General features: G+C 43.1%; 5 protein-coding genes across 9 annotated transcripts; 2 read left to right on the top strand and 3 right to left on the bottom strand.

Moving 5' to 3' along the window:
- Positions 1-549: 549 nt before the first annotated feature.
- On the bottom strand, positions 550-5,327 carry alpha-Man-IIa (alpha-mannosidase 2). 3 transcript variants are annotated; one of them, XM_015171817.3, is made up of 6 exons: positions 5,100-5,327; positions 4,621-5,023; positions 3,898-4,033; positions 2,381-3,838; positions 1,244-2,303; positions 550-1,182 (listed from the first exon to the last, which is right to left on the bottom strand). In XM_015171817.3, the coding sequence occupies exons 1-6, from the start codon at positions 5,211-5,213 to the stop codon at positions 1,000-1,002; spliced, it is 3,354 nt and encodes a 1,117-aa protein (XP_015027303.1). In that variant the 5' UTR covers positions 5,214-5,327; the 3' UTR covers positions 550-999. The 3 variants fall into 3 exon arrangements, with proteins under 3 accessions (XP_015027303.1, XP_015027302.1, XP_002053005.1); XM_015171816.3 differs by having other exon boundaries at positions 550-1,179; positions 1,235-2,303; XM_002052969.4 differs by having other exon boundaries at positions 550-1,179; positions 5,100-5,326.
- A 73-nt stretch (positions 5,328-5,400) lies between these two features.
- Positions 5,401-8,640, top strand: Task7 (TWIK-related acid-sensitive K[+] channel 7). 3 transcript variants are annotated; one of them, XM_032433013.2, is made up of 6 exons: positions 5,401-5,691; positions 5,797-5,949; positions 6,854-7,009; positions 7,536-7,597; positions 7,677-8,077; positions 8,149-8,640. In XM_032433013.2, exons 2-6 carry the CDS (start codon positions 5,823-5,825, stop codon positions 8,420-8,422), a joined length of 1,020 nt encoding a protein of 339 aa, XP_032288904.1. In that variant the 5' UTR covers positions 5,401-5,691; positions 5,797-5,822; the 3' UTR covers positions 8,423-8,640. The 3 variants fall into 3 exon arrangements, with proteins under 3 accessions (XP_032288904.1, XP_032288905.1, XP_002053004.2); XM_032433014.2 differs by having other exon boundaries at positions 5,401-5,686; XM_002052968.4 differs by having other exon boundaries at positions 5,401-5,949.
- Positions 8,641-8,803: 163 nt separating this feature from the next.
- betaTub85D (beta-Tubulin at 85D) lies at positions 8,804-10,585 on the top strand. Its single transcript, XM_002052967.4, has 2 exons — positions 8,804-9,365; positions 9,420-10,585. Exons 1-2 carry the CDS (start codon positions 8,973-8,975, stop codon positions 10,365-10,367), a joined length of 1,341 nt encoding a protein of 446 aa, XP_002053003.1. The 5' UTR covers positions 8,804-8,972; the 3' UTR covers positions 10,368-10,585.
- Positions 10,586-10,939: 354 nt separating this feature from the next.
- Positions 10,940-13,340, bottom strand: LOC6629943 (LMBR1 domain-containing protein 2 homolog). The gene is made up of 3 exons (XM_002052965.4): positions 13,170-13,340; positions 11,758-13,113; positions 10,940-11,699 (listed from the first exon to the last, which is right to left on the bottom strand). The coding sequence occupies exons 1-3, from the start codon at positions 13,338-13,340 to the stop codon at positions 11,076-11,078; spliced, it is 2,151 nt and encodes a 716-aa protein (XP_002053001.1). The 3' UTR covers positions 10,940-11,075.
- Positions 13,341-13,400: 60 nt separating this feature from the next.
- BBIP1 (BBSome interacting protein 1) lies at positions 13,401-13,842 on the bottom strand. Its single transcript, XM_015172461.3, has one exon. It carries the CDS (start codon positions 13,650-13,652, stop codon positions 13,401-13,403), a length of 252 nt encoding a protein of 83 aa, XP_015027947.1. The 5' UTR covers positions 13,653-13,842.
- Positions 13,843-13,910: the final 68 nt, after the last annotated feature.

Raw genomic sequence — 13,910 nt, forward strand, 5'->3', positions numbered from 1 at the left:
CGATGGTATGAATATTAATTGACAACTTCATGTTTAATTGAAGTTTAAAGCTTCGACAAATCTTTGGGGGCTCTACAGTTTTGACAGACGAATAAAGTAAAAATCCGCTTTTATTTTTATATCCTGAACCAATTGCAAGTAGATAAAATGGTTTTGTGAAATATATGTAACAGGCATCAGGAAGCAACTGCGAACCCATTATGACCCCATCTATTCTTACTCAGCATTAACAGCCGGTCGATCTAGCCATATCTGCCTGTCCATTCGTACCTAAGAGGACGCTGAGCTCGAAAACCACAAGATTTATTTAAAATCAACGATGCCTTGATCTGTTTTCTTAAAATTGAGAAGAAGCTTTAACTGGGCTTTAGCATATGTCCAAGGTTTTGAGAACTGGATTAATGATGAATTAGAGATACTAACTAACTTAAAACAGTTTGGCGTTTGCATACGTTTACCCCTTAAAATTTCATAAAGAACGGACTTATTGTCCACTGAAGTAAATCACGAAAGTGCTTTCCATAGTGTGGGGCTAAGAGAAAATGCATATTATACAATTGTTATTTTGCGAATATGATAATATATTAAAATATTTTTATCAACTACTAAATTATGAAACGAATCATATACAGTCAATTTTTATGAATGGGTCGAATAAAATCGTATTTTATCACATCTAATATTATAATACTAGACATAAAATTAATATTAGAATTATTCGATGAAAAGATTGATTGCATAAAATCGATAGAGATTTTAGAAATATCACACAAAAGAAAATAAAATTATTAAAACTACACACGATGCTCTCTTTTCTCGAGATTTCGATTACAATTAGACAAAACAATAAAATGTACGTAATTGAGATTCATATACGCAGTGTATTGCTGTTTGGTCAGTATTAAAGTAATGTAACGTGCTTAACAATAAATTAAGTTTGCGTGTATTAACCTAGTCAAAGGTGTTCCAATTATTACTGCCTGAGATAATGGTCGCATTTCAGCTGTCATTGCCAACGTTATGACTTATTATATAAGCGGCGGTCTCCATAGGACATAGTAGAGGCGCCAGTTTCGGTTCAAACTGTTCGAGATCTTGCAGGAATGTTAACGTAGTGCGCTGACAGCGGTCGGTAAGTGTCGGCTCCTCTTCATTTTGCAATATATTGCATACGTTAAACTGCTTAAGAAGTATAATATTTATTGTGATTCAGTAAATCGATATCAGGACTAACAGGACTCACTTTTTCCACTGGTGACTCGTCGTTGCACTGCAGTAACTGTGTACGATGCAATACGCAACCAACACGCTGCTTTTTGGCCGTACTATTTGTTAAACGTCGCAATACAACGACGTCAAGATCCTCGTTGGCCGGCACGTGACCATTTCCATATTGCTCCTGTACACCTGTCCACTCATTCTCTGTGTAAATAAGCTTATCCAATGGATCAAGCAATTCTTGGGAAGCCTTGTGTGCCTCTTTGGTCATGTAGGTAGCGGGATGTGCTTTCGAGGGACGTACACAACCATTGATCTTCTCCAGAATAAGGCGATAAATGTGTAGCACTGGCTTATTATCCAGCACGCCCTGGTCTAAGCCCCGTTGATCGTCGCTTGCTAGTCGCCGGTCTTGCATTATTTCTAGCTCACCCGAAGCTAGGGAGGCACCACCCAACGGCTGCCCTGTTAGCAACGTCAGCCGCATGTTGGTATCCTCGATGAACATGGCCGATGGCACCGGATAATAGTTTGCCTGCAACGGTAGTTTCTCGAATCGTCGCCGCTTGATTAATTGCAGTCCATTTAAGTCCGTGAAGAAAGTACTGCCGCTGTCAATGCGCGTCTGCAAGCGCATCACAATTTCAACGTTGTCGGTAACACCTATGTCCACCAAGTTGCGTATTTCGGGCGCGTCGCCGCGCAGAATGGTCTGATGGATAACGTGGGGCAAGCCTACGCTAACATACGACTCCAACTTTCCCTCGCTGACAAGTACAACAGGCGGGTTTCCCGTTATCGGCACTGCGGGTCCGTTTGGCAGAAACAAATAGGCCCCGGACTTATCACCATGCGTTCGAGTGCCATACTTAAGGAACTTGAGGTGCACAGGCACGGGCGAGCTGTCAGGTGTTAGCTGCATCGATTTCAGCAGGCCATACTCGGAGAAAGCCAATATGGGCCCGGCGCCTACACGCAGTGAAAACTCGCTATGCTCACTAAACTTGGTATCCTCTGGATATTGGCCTAAACTCACCGAAACTGGACTTCCGTTGAACAGTAAATGTGAAGCATAGGAGGTGTGACTACACATTATCAATTAAAGAAATAGGATATAGGATAATTTAAAATATTTGAATTGTTTAACATTTGTACAACTTACGCGGGCTTTGATGTTGAGACCGTTAGTAAATAAGTCGTCAGTCCCATGGGCGGCACGCGTGCCTTAAAAAGTATACGATACTTAGTTGTGGAGCCTTGTGGATTGACGGTTTTGCTGATCGTATCGTGATGCCAGCTCCAGACGGGTGACACCTGCGCTTCAACTGAATTACCTGCTAAATCGCTAACGCTCACAAACGGGCTAGAAACATAAAAATCCACTAGCTGCTCTCGCCAATGCGGAACAGTGTTGTGCAAGACAACATGCTTTGTGGGTAGCTCCTCGCCGAGAATAATTGTAGTGCGGCTCTCTTCAACACCTACGCCGGGCCAGCGCGAATCATCCAACGTAAAATAGTGAAAATTAAAGTCTGCACTGTAAATTGATGGCTTTGTGAGCAGCCGATAAACTGCCTGTTGCATTACAAACTGGCATGCCTTAAGGGCATCTATCATGCGCTTCTCATAGTCCTGCATCACATGCGTTTTAGCGGTTCCTGTGATGCCGTCGTGATGCTGAAAAAGCGATAGTTCTCGGCGAGCCAGTTCTAGTTTTTGACTAAAACCAGCTTGCGAGTCCCAATTCTGCCAGGCATGAAGCATTTCCGCGGCTCGCAAATAGTGCATTAGCACGCGATCCATGCGCTTATGATATGGACGAGAGGTGTAATAGCCACTCCAGTAGTTGTCAGCTCGGTCCGCATAGGTAAAGAAATCGCCACTCAGAGAAGGAAAATTCTGCCCAGTTTGATGCACCGCCTCAAAATACTCATTTAGTGTACCAAACTGTGCCTCCACGTTGAAATTCGGATTACCGTTAATGTGCTCAAACAGCTTTTCATAGTTAACACGTTGCACATCCCACTCCACGTTCTGTTTATATCGGAAATCGTCGCCTAGTGGCACCAGCAATACGTTCGTGCGGTACAATTCGGCCTTCTTCTTCCACTGATCCACCAGCATTTCGGAGCGTGCGGCCACGTTGCTTTCGTCGATTGGACGAGGCGGGACTCGCCAAGGGCAGCTTAGTCCGAATCCACCTATGCGCTTAAAGTCGAACTGACAGCATACTTTGGGATCAGGGCCGCATGTGTGCGGAATATCATACGAGTAAAAGGGCATCATGTGCGTGAAAAGGGCTGTGTTTTCACGCGTTTCCCATGTCTGACGCCAGTAGAACTCCAGCTGCCGTTGCTGTGCTAGCTCCTTCTTCACAGAGTAATGTGTACGCTGTATAAGTAGATTTCTTATACCGCTTCTTTGCAGTATGTAAGGTAATGTAGGGCTGTGCCCGAACGGGTCTATAGCCCAGGATGCGGTGGGCGTGACGTTCAGATGCTTATTTAACCAGGACTGCCCCTCCGTCAGTTGCAGGAGCACATTACGCCAATGCGAATTGGCCTCATCGGGCATTACCCACCCACCGGTAACAAATTCTAGCTGGCCCTTCTTCACAATCCTGTAAAATGTTTTAGTGTGCGTTACATTAATTTAAAATTTCCCAATTCAATTGCATACATTTTCATTTGCTGCTTCTTCTTTTCGCCTAAATCTTCAAAAAAACGTGAAAAATATGAAATTTCAGCCCAAATGAATTTCATATCAGGATTCTCCGTTAGATGCCGCAATGCATTCGATAAGATGTGTTTTGTATCTGCCAGAAAAAATTGATAACTTCAGTCAAAGCAATTAAAAATACGTGTTCAATATGTATGTTTACTGTTTTTACCAAAAATGATAGTTTCAAATTTATCAGCTTATCATTAGGAAAGTGTTTAATTTTTGAGGAGACAACTTCGACCACAAAAAAGTAAGTCAAAGCAGATAGTCTCTTAATTTGAAAGTTTGGTTAAAACTTGGCAAATCCCCATCATATTGTCTGCAATAATCATACACTGATTTCTTAAATTGAAAAACCTTTTTGATTAACAAATTTTTCCAGAAATTTGGAGCTAAAGCGTCTCCTAACTAATTGAATTCAAATAAGCAACGTATTATCATATCATTAAGTAATTATCTCTGGAAGATGTTAATTAAAGTGTATGCAGGTGATTATCAGGTCTGTTGCAGCAAAATTCGAATTGAAAATTGAAAATATACCGTTAACATTGGATTGGCTTGCCCTTGCCAACACAAAGGGGATTGTAGAAGTGTTTTAAGCTAGGCATTCAAATTGAAAAATTCAGTAGTTCCGCGTATGCCGAGTAAGACTAGTTAGTATAGAACTTGAGATTGGCTCACCAGCGTTATAATAGTCCTCGAACGTTTTAATCCAGCCGGGGTCGTTATGGGAGTGCGGCACAACAAACACTTTCAGCATGTGATGCTGGTTGTACTTGAGCGGATCGTATTTTATGTTCCATCCTTGCTTCCAAACGCCGCCATCAATATCGGCAAATGACATTTGGTCATATAATTGGAGCATTTGGACATCAACTTGCGGCACCTGATGCACTACGTCAGCACATTCTCCAGCTTCGTCGGCTTCATTGTTGACTGAATCGACGGCTAGAATATCGTCATTTTCTCGGATTTTGTCCGGTCTTTTTGCAGAATGTTTGCGTGAATTTCGCATTTCGTGGCCATCTTGCTGCAATCCATTTTCCAGTTGTTGCAGCTTGTTCTCAAGCGCAACATAATTTGGCTGTCAACACATAAATTAATTAAAGACTTGGTACTAAACAAAATTCCCCACAACCAACCACACACAAGCACATTACCTTTTTCGCATTCGGAGCCGGTGCCGCAAAATTAAGAACTACATATAGGCTGAGAAAAATGAGGAGACAGCCACAACAAATTAGTAGCGCAAAGCGACGACGAATGCGCAGCATGTCTATATTAATTGGGCATTGATGCCCACAATGTTTTTAAAAGTGGCGACGCTGCTGCTTTTTATACTTTCCAAAAGACTTGCGTGGTCTTTTCAGATAAACAAATGCCAAGCTAAGCGATTACCCGATATATCGATATATCGTAAAATAGACCTGCCACCCGTCTCACTTCTAGCCTGGTGACAACCCTGCTTTTGCTTATCCGATTTTCCCGCAAAGCGTATCGGCTTTCGGTTAATTTTATAAAACCAGATATCAGTGAAAATATAAAACATAGTGTCCTCATAATGGCGGTAAATGTGAAAATTGTAAGCCCAGCATTGCACCAAGCTTTGAAGCCAGGAGAATAAAATATCTCAAGAATATCTCAAGCTGCTCGTGTGTATGTGTGCGCAGGTATATCGATTTGTGCAGAATCCTTGACAGCATCCAACACAGAGGCATCCACAAGCATCCACGAGCGATATAAATAAGTAAGGTAGCATTGTGCAAACATCTGAGCTTTGCATTAACTACATCCTCGAGCTGCGCCCATGCCTTGAGCTTGACATTTAAATGCTAATTGAACCTTGTCGCCATACAGCTTTAGAATTTGTTGTCCATTGCGCCATGAAGCGTCAGAACGTTAGAACCCTGTCGCTGGTGGTGTGCACATTTACCTATTTGCTCATCGGAGCGGCAGTCTTTGACTCGCTTGAATCACAAACTGAAGCAAAGCGTTGGGAATTTTTGCAAGGTACATATACATACATATATGTGATCAGTATATATCCCCGGCAAGATTCAAATGCACCAACTAACCAATATGAAACCAACATTATTTATTTTTTTTAACAGTTTAAAGACATGCTATGTATTTATGTTTTTGCTTAAAATTCGAATAACAAATTACCCAAATACCTATAATTTTGAATACCCTAAACCTAATCAAAATGGCCATAAAGGTTGCAAGGTGTAAAGTATATTTATTCTCGGCTAACATCAATTGTTGAGTCGATCTAACCATGTTCGACTGTATGTCCGTATGTATAAACGCGTCGATCTCACAATCTCTTGTGCCCGCGCAGTACGAGTTTTTAAATCTTAGATTACTTGGCCCCTTTCCAAGCAATCGATAGGAATGTATATCGAATTTCGTCTAAAGCTTAACACTTGTTCCGGATAACCGATGCGTTTTGACGCAAAATCAAAAACGGTCCAAATGCCAATTGGAATCGCACAATAATTTTGATGCCTTTTTCCGAATATACTAATATTCTCTACAAAAAGATCTACTGCGAGCAATTTCATTCAGTTGCGAAACACAAAAGCTAATAAATATGTGTTAGCTTTCGCAAAGCACAAGAACTTCTCTAAACATAAGCCAATATAATAGAATTGTTTTAGTTTAGTTGCTCTTAAATCAATACCAGTTCTTGGTGTGGATGTCCAGTATGTGGAAATGGCAAGTAGTTTTCTCGGTGGTATCCCTTTACCCATTGAATAGGCTAAAAAGTGTTAAACTTGAAGAAGGTTCAGGGTATCCTCTAGTCGGGCAACCCCGACTTGTTTTAATGCTATGCTGCTTTTTATTTAATAATTGGCTCTGAATTTGAATATTGATATTGGAATTCGGATCAAATTTTGTTCTCATGCCGTAGCGATAAAGAATAATTTCGTTGAGAAATACAATGTGAGTGCAGAAGACTACCGGATGATCGAAATAGTAATAATAGAGAACAAACCACACAAGGCGGGACCTCAGTGGAAATTCGCTGGCGCATTTTATTTCGCCACTGTGGTGCTAGCAATGATTGGTAAATATTACATATAATATTAATGCAATTAAATTGTACTGATTTAAGTATAAAGAAAGCAACTTAATTATAAAGCTTATGAAATGCATCAAGTTCTTAAAACATAAATATAAAAACCTAAATGATGCGTGTCAAACACACTTCAGTATAAGAACCGAGACACTTTAATATTTGTTTGTGTACATTCAAAAATCATTAGTAATGATCAGATTATTAGGATATTAATGAACATGTTGCACGCTGATTGTAATAACTGAACCGACTTTTCAATTTTTTTGGTGCCAAATAATCCAGTTATGATCAAATTTTGTCAAACGGAATAAATGATTAATTGAAAAGTGTCAAAGTTATAAAGACGGTTTATGTTGAGACTGCTGTATATAAAGGGCTAAGCAAATGCGGTCTGATATGTATTTTTTACAAATCTAAAACGACTTAAGACTAAGATGGGAATATATTTCTATATATAAATGCATATGCATGCGTGTATATGTATATGTATGTGCGGAATATTTCTATTTTTCAGGATATGGACACTCCACGCCAACGACTGTGGCCGGAAAGTTATTCACAATGTTCTATGCGATGGTATGATCGGTCCTAAATACTCATTAACTAGCACACGATGCTCTCGTTGATCAGAAGCTAATATATGTTTCCCTTTTAGGTAGGCATTCCCCTTGGATTGGTTATGTTCCAGTCGATTGGTGAGCGTTTAAACAAGTTTGCATCCGTGATAATTAGACGCGCGAAGCGGGCAAGTGGAGCGCGATGCACTGACGCCACTGAAATGAACCTGATGCTGGCCACTGGAATGCTCTCCTCGATTATTATAACGACCGGAGCAGCGGTTTTCTCTCGCTATGAGGGCTGGAGCTACTTTGACAGCTTTTACTACTGCTTTGTCACGCTGACCACTATTGGATTTGGAGACTATGTGGCCCTACAAAATGACCAGGCGCTGACGAACAAGCCCGGATATGTGGCCCTAAGCTTGGTATTTATACTGTTTGGACTAGCTGTGGTAGCCGCCAGTATTAACTTGCTTGTACTACGATTCATGACAATGTTAGTTCTTCTTTAAATCTATAGTTCAAGATCTGAACAATATTATTTTGTATACTTTTTTTGCGCTATAGGCAAGCCGAAGACGCCAAGAGGGACGAACAGGATGCCCAAAATCTTGCTGCTGGCAACCAGCCACTCACATTTGATGACGAGTCTACGTACAACATGCACGGCAAGCTCTTGGAAAACAACTACACGACCGAGAACGATGAGACGGTGTCCCTGTGCTCTTGCACATGCATGGGCGGAACACGATGTTTAAACCACGAGCAATTTATTGATCCGGATTTCCAGCCGATGGATATAATTGAAAGCACTCTTTGCCTGAAACGTGCATCCGTCTAATAGATTCGGCATCGGCAATTTGCCCCAGTCAAATGAACGTATGTTAATGCCAAATTATTCTAGTGATAACACAGAGTCTGGCCTCTGCAGAGGCTGCCAAATTATCTCTGTTTTTGAGAGACCCACGTAGAGAACCCAACCACCATGAGTAGATGTATTCCCCAGTTCAAAATATAGTAAATTAAATATATATTGCATATTCCTATTAATCAAAACTATACAGCCTGTATTATTAATAAATCGGTAAAATACATATATGTATGTATGTATGTATACCCACACACCTAAATCTAAAAAAAAAAAAATTTGTATACTTTTCAAAATTTGAAGGATCGAAGTAGTCTAGCATAGGACATTAGCATTTTTAAGTTGTGCCAGTCTCATTCCAACATCGACTCGACTACGATACACGTATAGAGAAAAAGTAAGAAAATTATACGTAAAAATCATTTAAATCGGTTTCTGCCTTCCATATAGGAATTGCTCTCCAGAAAATTCGGAAAAATATTTCCAGCAAAATTGAATTTCATTGTTTCTCGTAGTCGTAATCATGCGTGAAATCGTGCACATTCAGGCTGGCCAATGCGGCAATCAGATTGGCGGCAAGTTCTGGGAGGTCATCTCAGACGAGCATTGCATCGACGCGACGGGGACATATTACGGCGATAGTGACTTACAGCTGGAACGCATTAATGTCTATTATAATGAAGCCACTGGCGCCAAGTATGTGCCACGAGCTATACTTGTTGACCTGGAGCCGGGAACCATGGACTCTGTGCGTTCGGGAGCTTTTGGTCAAATCTTTAGACCAGATAACTTTGTGTTCGGCCAGTCTGGCGCGGGCAATAATTGGGCCAAGGGTCACTACACTGAAGGTGCTGAGCTAGTGGATTCTGTGCTTGATGTGGTTCGCAAGGAATCTGAAGGCTGTGATTGTCTACAGGTAGGTACTAATCATATTTTTTTCAGAGGCGAGGTAATTACTTGTTCAAAACAGGGATTTCAGCTTACACACTCGTTGGGCGGTGGCACCGGGTCCGGCATGGGCACCTTACTCATTTCAAAGATACGTGAAGAATATCCCGATCGTATCATGAATACCTTCTCGGTGGTGCCCTCTCCTAAGGTGTCGGATACCGTGGTCGAGCCCTACAATGCTACCCTAAGTGTTCACCAGCTGGTCGAGAACACTGATGAGACGTACTGCATCGATAATGAGGCGTTGTATGACATTTGCTTCCGCACTTTGAAACTGACCACCCCGACATATGGTGATCTGAACCACTTGGTGTCGGCCACAATGTCTGGAGTTACCACCTGCCTGCGCTTCCCGGGCCAGCTCAACGCTGATCTACGCAAACTCGCTGTCAACATGGTTCCTTTCCCGCGTCTACACTTCTTTATGCCCGGTTTTGCGCCCTTAACTTCGCGTGGATCTCAGCAGTATCGCGCCTTGACTGTACCCGAGCTGACACAGCAAATGTTTGATGCCAAGAACATGATGGCTGCCTGTGATCCACGGCATGGTCGCTACTTAACCGTGGCGGCCATCTTCCGCGGCCGAATGTCCATGAAGGAGGTGGACGAACAGATGCTTAATATACAAAACAAGAACAGTAGCTTCTTTGTTGAGTGGATTCCAAACAACTGCAAGACAGCCGTGTGCGACATTCCGCCCAGAGGCCTGAAGATGTCAGCTACATTCATTGGCAACTCAACGGCCATTCAGGAGTTATTTAAACGCGTTTCCGAGCAGTTCACGGCCATGTTCCGTCGCAAGGCCTTCTTGCATTGGTATACCGGTGAGGGTATGGACGAGATGGAGTTTACAGAGGCAGAGAGCAACATGAACGATTTGGTATCAGAATATCAGCAGTACCAGGAGGCCACTGCCGACGAGGAGGGCGAATTCGACGAGGATGAGGAAGGCGGCGGCGACGAATAGTTTGAAACCGAAGATTCAGAAACAACAGTTCTTACACATGCGCGCAACCCCAATCAGAAGAAACAAACGACCGACTATTTACTTAACCACTTTCCACTTGTGTTACGTATTTGTTACATAGTTTAGAAGTTTTGCTTCCCTATTGATGGTGCGACATACATAGTACACAAATAAAAAGCCGCGTCTAAATAAATCTGCCAGGATGCCAATTCCAATTACATACATGTCTGGCAACACTGTGGGGCCTGTCTGGGAGGGACTGTCAAAGTGACGTTTTTATGGTCATGTCTGCGATAATGCCCGAAACGCCGCTATCCTCAAGATGCGGCTTTGTACGTGGTCGCAAGCGCATTAAGCCGCATCCCGTCTCGGAGCTAAGGAAGGCAACCGACCTTGAGATGCCCAGCACAGACGAGGAGAATGAAGAGCCTAGTAGCTTGCTATACTTCGAGGAATCGCCGATTGTACCACTGGCCTGTATTAGTGAAAGCCACTCTTTCCAAGAAAGAAAGCCTGTCAAACGTTATCCATTGCGTAAAAAGTCCTGACTGCAATCAATTTTTTTTTTTTTTTATTGAAATGTTTACAATATTTGTGACAGGAACAGCAGCGGGAAAGCTTAAACGTAAATTAAACTAACTAAACAACTTTTGAGATAATATATATAAAGGTATACATAGACATAAATAGACAATGCAATTTTCGAGCTTATACATCATCAAAAAGACCCCGTGGTGGTGGTCCAACAATGCGATGTTCGTTCTCCTCGTCGTATGCATCTTCCTGCTCAATAGCGCCACGGAAACCGACCTGCATTTGGGTGCTGACACCGAAACGATCATTGATTTCTTCCGACAGCGAGCGTGGTACATTCAGCGCCGAGGAGGATGCTACCGCAGCGTAGTCATAACTTACGTCACCATCTCGTAGCAAACCATCAGCTGGCGTACGACTGCTGGTCAATGGACCAGCAATGCCCCCACTACTTAAGCCGGCAGCGCCACGATATTTGCCAATATAATCATGGCTAGACAGTGTGTCAGGTCTCGAAAAGTCACGCCGTCTGGCAATTGCCTCCTCGGCCCGCTGTCGGCGTCGCTTCTCGCGAGCTATTAAGTCCTTGCCCTCTTGCACTAGCTCCGTGGCGATAGTTTCATGCTGCAAGAACTGCTGAAAGCCTAATGCGTTGAGCGCACGACTGCCCAAGCTGAACCAGGTGAAGAGGCAAAATGCTAACATACACATGGGAAAATAAATGTTGAAGCCATTCGAAATTATACCAATGACATCCATATGACCCATAATTTGTGTGTAATATGTTTCCATGATACGCTGTAAAAACGCGAGTGTAAATTAATGGCGTAATGCAAGTCATATTATGCTAACTCACCTTCTGTATTATGTGCGAATCCATGTGAATGAGCCCCAAAAAGTTAAGACACATGGGCGGCGTTAGTCGGCAGAGCAGCATTCCACTGAATATCAAGCTGTGTTCGTTGGTCTGATGATGCGGTGCCAAGTAATACAGATTCAGGAACCGAATGCGCAGAATGGTGGAGTAGGTGCAGTAGAAGAAGTAGCACAGCACCACCATAGAAAATAACTCAATGGTAAAGAAGTCATTGCTAGCGTTGGCCACATTAATGACATTCGCGAAAATGGAGAGCACTGGGTGGCGACTAAAGAAGGTGAGCTCGCTCCACACGACCATTGCGGACATTGTTGCCGTTAAAACGCACAACGCTTTGAGAAACGGCGCCTTAAATAGGCACTCCCAGTACCATTGTATCGTGGCGCTGCAACAGATTCTTTCCAGTTGCGAGCGTTGGCGGGGAAACTCTGTTTTGAAGCGGTGTTCCGCCGAGTGTATATTCCGAGCCACATCCTCCAGATGCAGAACCGCATTAACCTGCACGCTCCAAAGCGCCTCAGTGCGCTGCAGGGTTTGCAATGATTTGATCACCTGCTTGTGTATACGAACCAGCGCCTTCTCTGAGGGTACGATGGTAGAGGTGGTTCCACCCATGCCGTTTCCTCCGCTGCGCGCAAAATTTCGACTGGCTCGTTCTTGCAGCTCAATGGGTACTTTTCGCAATATTGTCTCGACGCACGGACGTAACTCGTGATTGTTGGGTACAGCCCGACTGATGCATTGCAGCGATTCGAGTACATCGTCTACATGCTCCTCCGCCTCTGCCTTTTCCGTACTGAGCTTTGCAGCTTTAAAGTAAGCATATTGCAGCGTAAATCCTGGTTTCGCATTGTTCCACAGCGAACGTGGCACCTCTACAAGAGCATAGCCGAGTAACAGAATAAGTAGAAACAGGCCCCAAGTGTTGGATGCCGATGATGCGATCGCCTTCAATTTCTGCCAATCCAGCGATACGCCTTTGACGGCAATGTAAATGAGCAAAACGCCGCATATGAACAAATAGGAGCCGTAATATATTGCGTTCTCGATTAATGCCGACCTCAGTTTGCCCTTGATTGTGAAATCACCCGCCTTCAGATACGACTGCATCAACGGCATGATTAGCCACGTGAGGAACTGCGAACTCCAGTAGATGATGCGCCACAAATTTGGAAATACTGAAGCTGGTACCATGCCCCAGGGCTCTTGGCAAACATCGGGATGCAACTTGTTTGTTGTGATAGTGGTAGTTGTTATGTTGCCATTGCCCATGGTGTTTCCCACTGCTGATTCTGGAACCGGTTTATGCTTCTCCTCACACTGCCGATATAACGTCTGCAATAATAAATTCTCGTTCAATATTTTATTCAGCGTAATTATGAATTACTTACTGAGGTTACGTCCAACGGTATGGTAAACACTATCAGGAATGAGAAACACCAGGCCGTCAGCACGGATAGCGTTACAAGGATATGCTGACGTGGTATGTTGCCATAGCGATACAGCATCACACTGGCCAGGAACAAGGCGCCGATGATACCGAATGTCAACAAGTATGCCATTTCTAGGTGCTTGTTTACGATTGCAAAGATGTGCTAGTCTTAATAATAAGAGGCCGCAGCCTATGCGGCTGCCTGGTGTAGCTCACCAGCGTTGTTCTTGTTGCGCTTCGTGCGTTTTTGTTGCAGCTGGCGAGCTGTTTCGCGATGCATTTCCTCGAGACTCTCCAAAGCGCGAGACTTTAGTGGCATTAAGCGCGGTTTGATAAACACTAGCTCAGTTTTGTGTTCGAAAAACAATTTTCCCGTGCTTGGCTCAATTAATTCGATTTTCTCATTTACGTTTCTAAGCAGCTCACGCTCTTTCGTCGACATAATCGGACGGCTGCCGGTAGAGCATTTATGCTATCAGATATAATTTGCACAAGCCCGGCAGCATCAGATGTGGACGGTAAGGTTGATACGAGCAAGCTCTTGACTGGTAATTTTACAAATATGCGTCACTGGGAAAAAAAAAGATAACAGAGTGTATCCAATTTGTTGTTTATTTCGTTTGGGCAAATTAAAAATTATCGATTTTTCACAAGTAATCGCGATTGGCAACGCTTAAAATGTTTGTTGGCAACAACCACA

This window comes from Drosophila virilis, chromosome 2, assembly GCF_030788295.1.
Source record: "Drosophila virilis strain 15010-1051.87 chromosome 2, Dvir_AGI_RSII-ME, whole genome shotgun sequence".
Lineage (NCBI taxonomy): Eukaryota > Metazoa > Arthropoda > Insecta > Diptera > Drosophilidae > Drosophila > Drosophila virilis.

Coding starts and splice junctions, on each gene's coding strand:
- betaTub85D (XM_002052967.4), top strand. CDS start 8,973: ATGCGTGAAATCGTGCACATTCAGGCTGGCCAATGCGGCAATCAGATT. Junction 9,366..9,419: donor AAGGCTGTGATTGTCTACAG/GTAGGTACTAAT, acceptor TGTTCAAAACAG/GGATTTCAGCTTACACACTC.
- LOC6629943 (XM_002052965.4), bottom strand. CDS start 13,340: ATGGCATACTTGTTGACATTCGGTATCATCGGCGCCTTGTTCCTGGCC. Junction 13,114..13,169: donor TACCGTTGGACGTAACCTCA/GTAAGTAATTCA, acceptor TTATTATTGCAG/ACGTTATATCGGCAGTGTGA. Junction 11,700..11,757: donor ATTCGCACATAATACAGAAG/GTGAGTTAGCAT, acceptor GCGTTTTTACAG/CGTATCATGGAAACATATTA.
- BBIP1 (XM_015172461.3), bottom strand. CDS start 13,652: ATGTCGACGAAAGAGCGTGAGCTGCTTAGAAACGTAAATGAGAAAATC.
- alpha-Man-IIa (XM_015171816.3), bottom strand. CDS start 5,213: ATGCTGCGCATTCGTCGTCGCTTTGCGCTACTAATTTGTTGTGGCTGT. Junction 3,839..3,897: donor AAGAAGCAGCAAATGAAAAT/GTATGCAATTGA, acceptor AACATTTTACAG/GATTGTGAAGAAGGGCCAGC. Junction 2,304..2,380: donor GTCTCAACATCAAAGCCCGC/GTAAGTTGTACA, acceptor GATAATGTGTAG/TCACACCTCCTATGCTTCAC.
- Task7 (XM_002052968.4), top strand. CDS start 5,769: ATGCTAATTGAACCTTGTCGCCATACAGCTTTAGAATTTGTTGTCCAT. Junction 7,598..7,676: donor TCACAATGTTCTATGCGATG/GTATGATCGGTC, acceptor TTTCCCTTTTAG/GTAGGCATTCCCCTTGGATT. Junction 8,078..8,148: donor GTACTACGATTCATGACAAT/GTTAGTTCTTCT, acceptor TTTGCGCTATAG/GCAAGCCGAAGACGCCAAGA.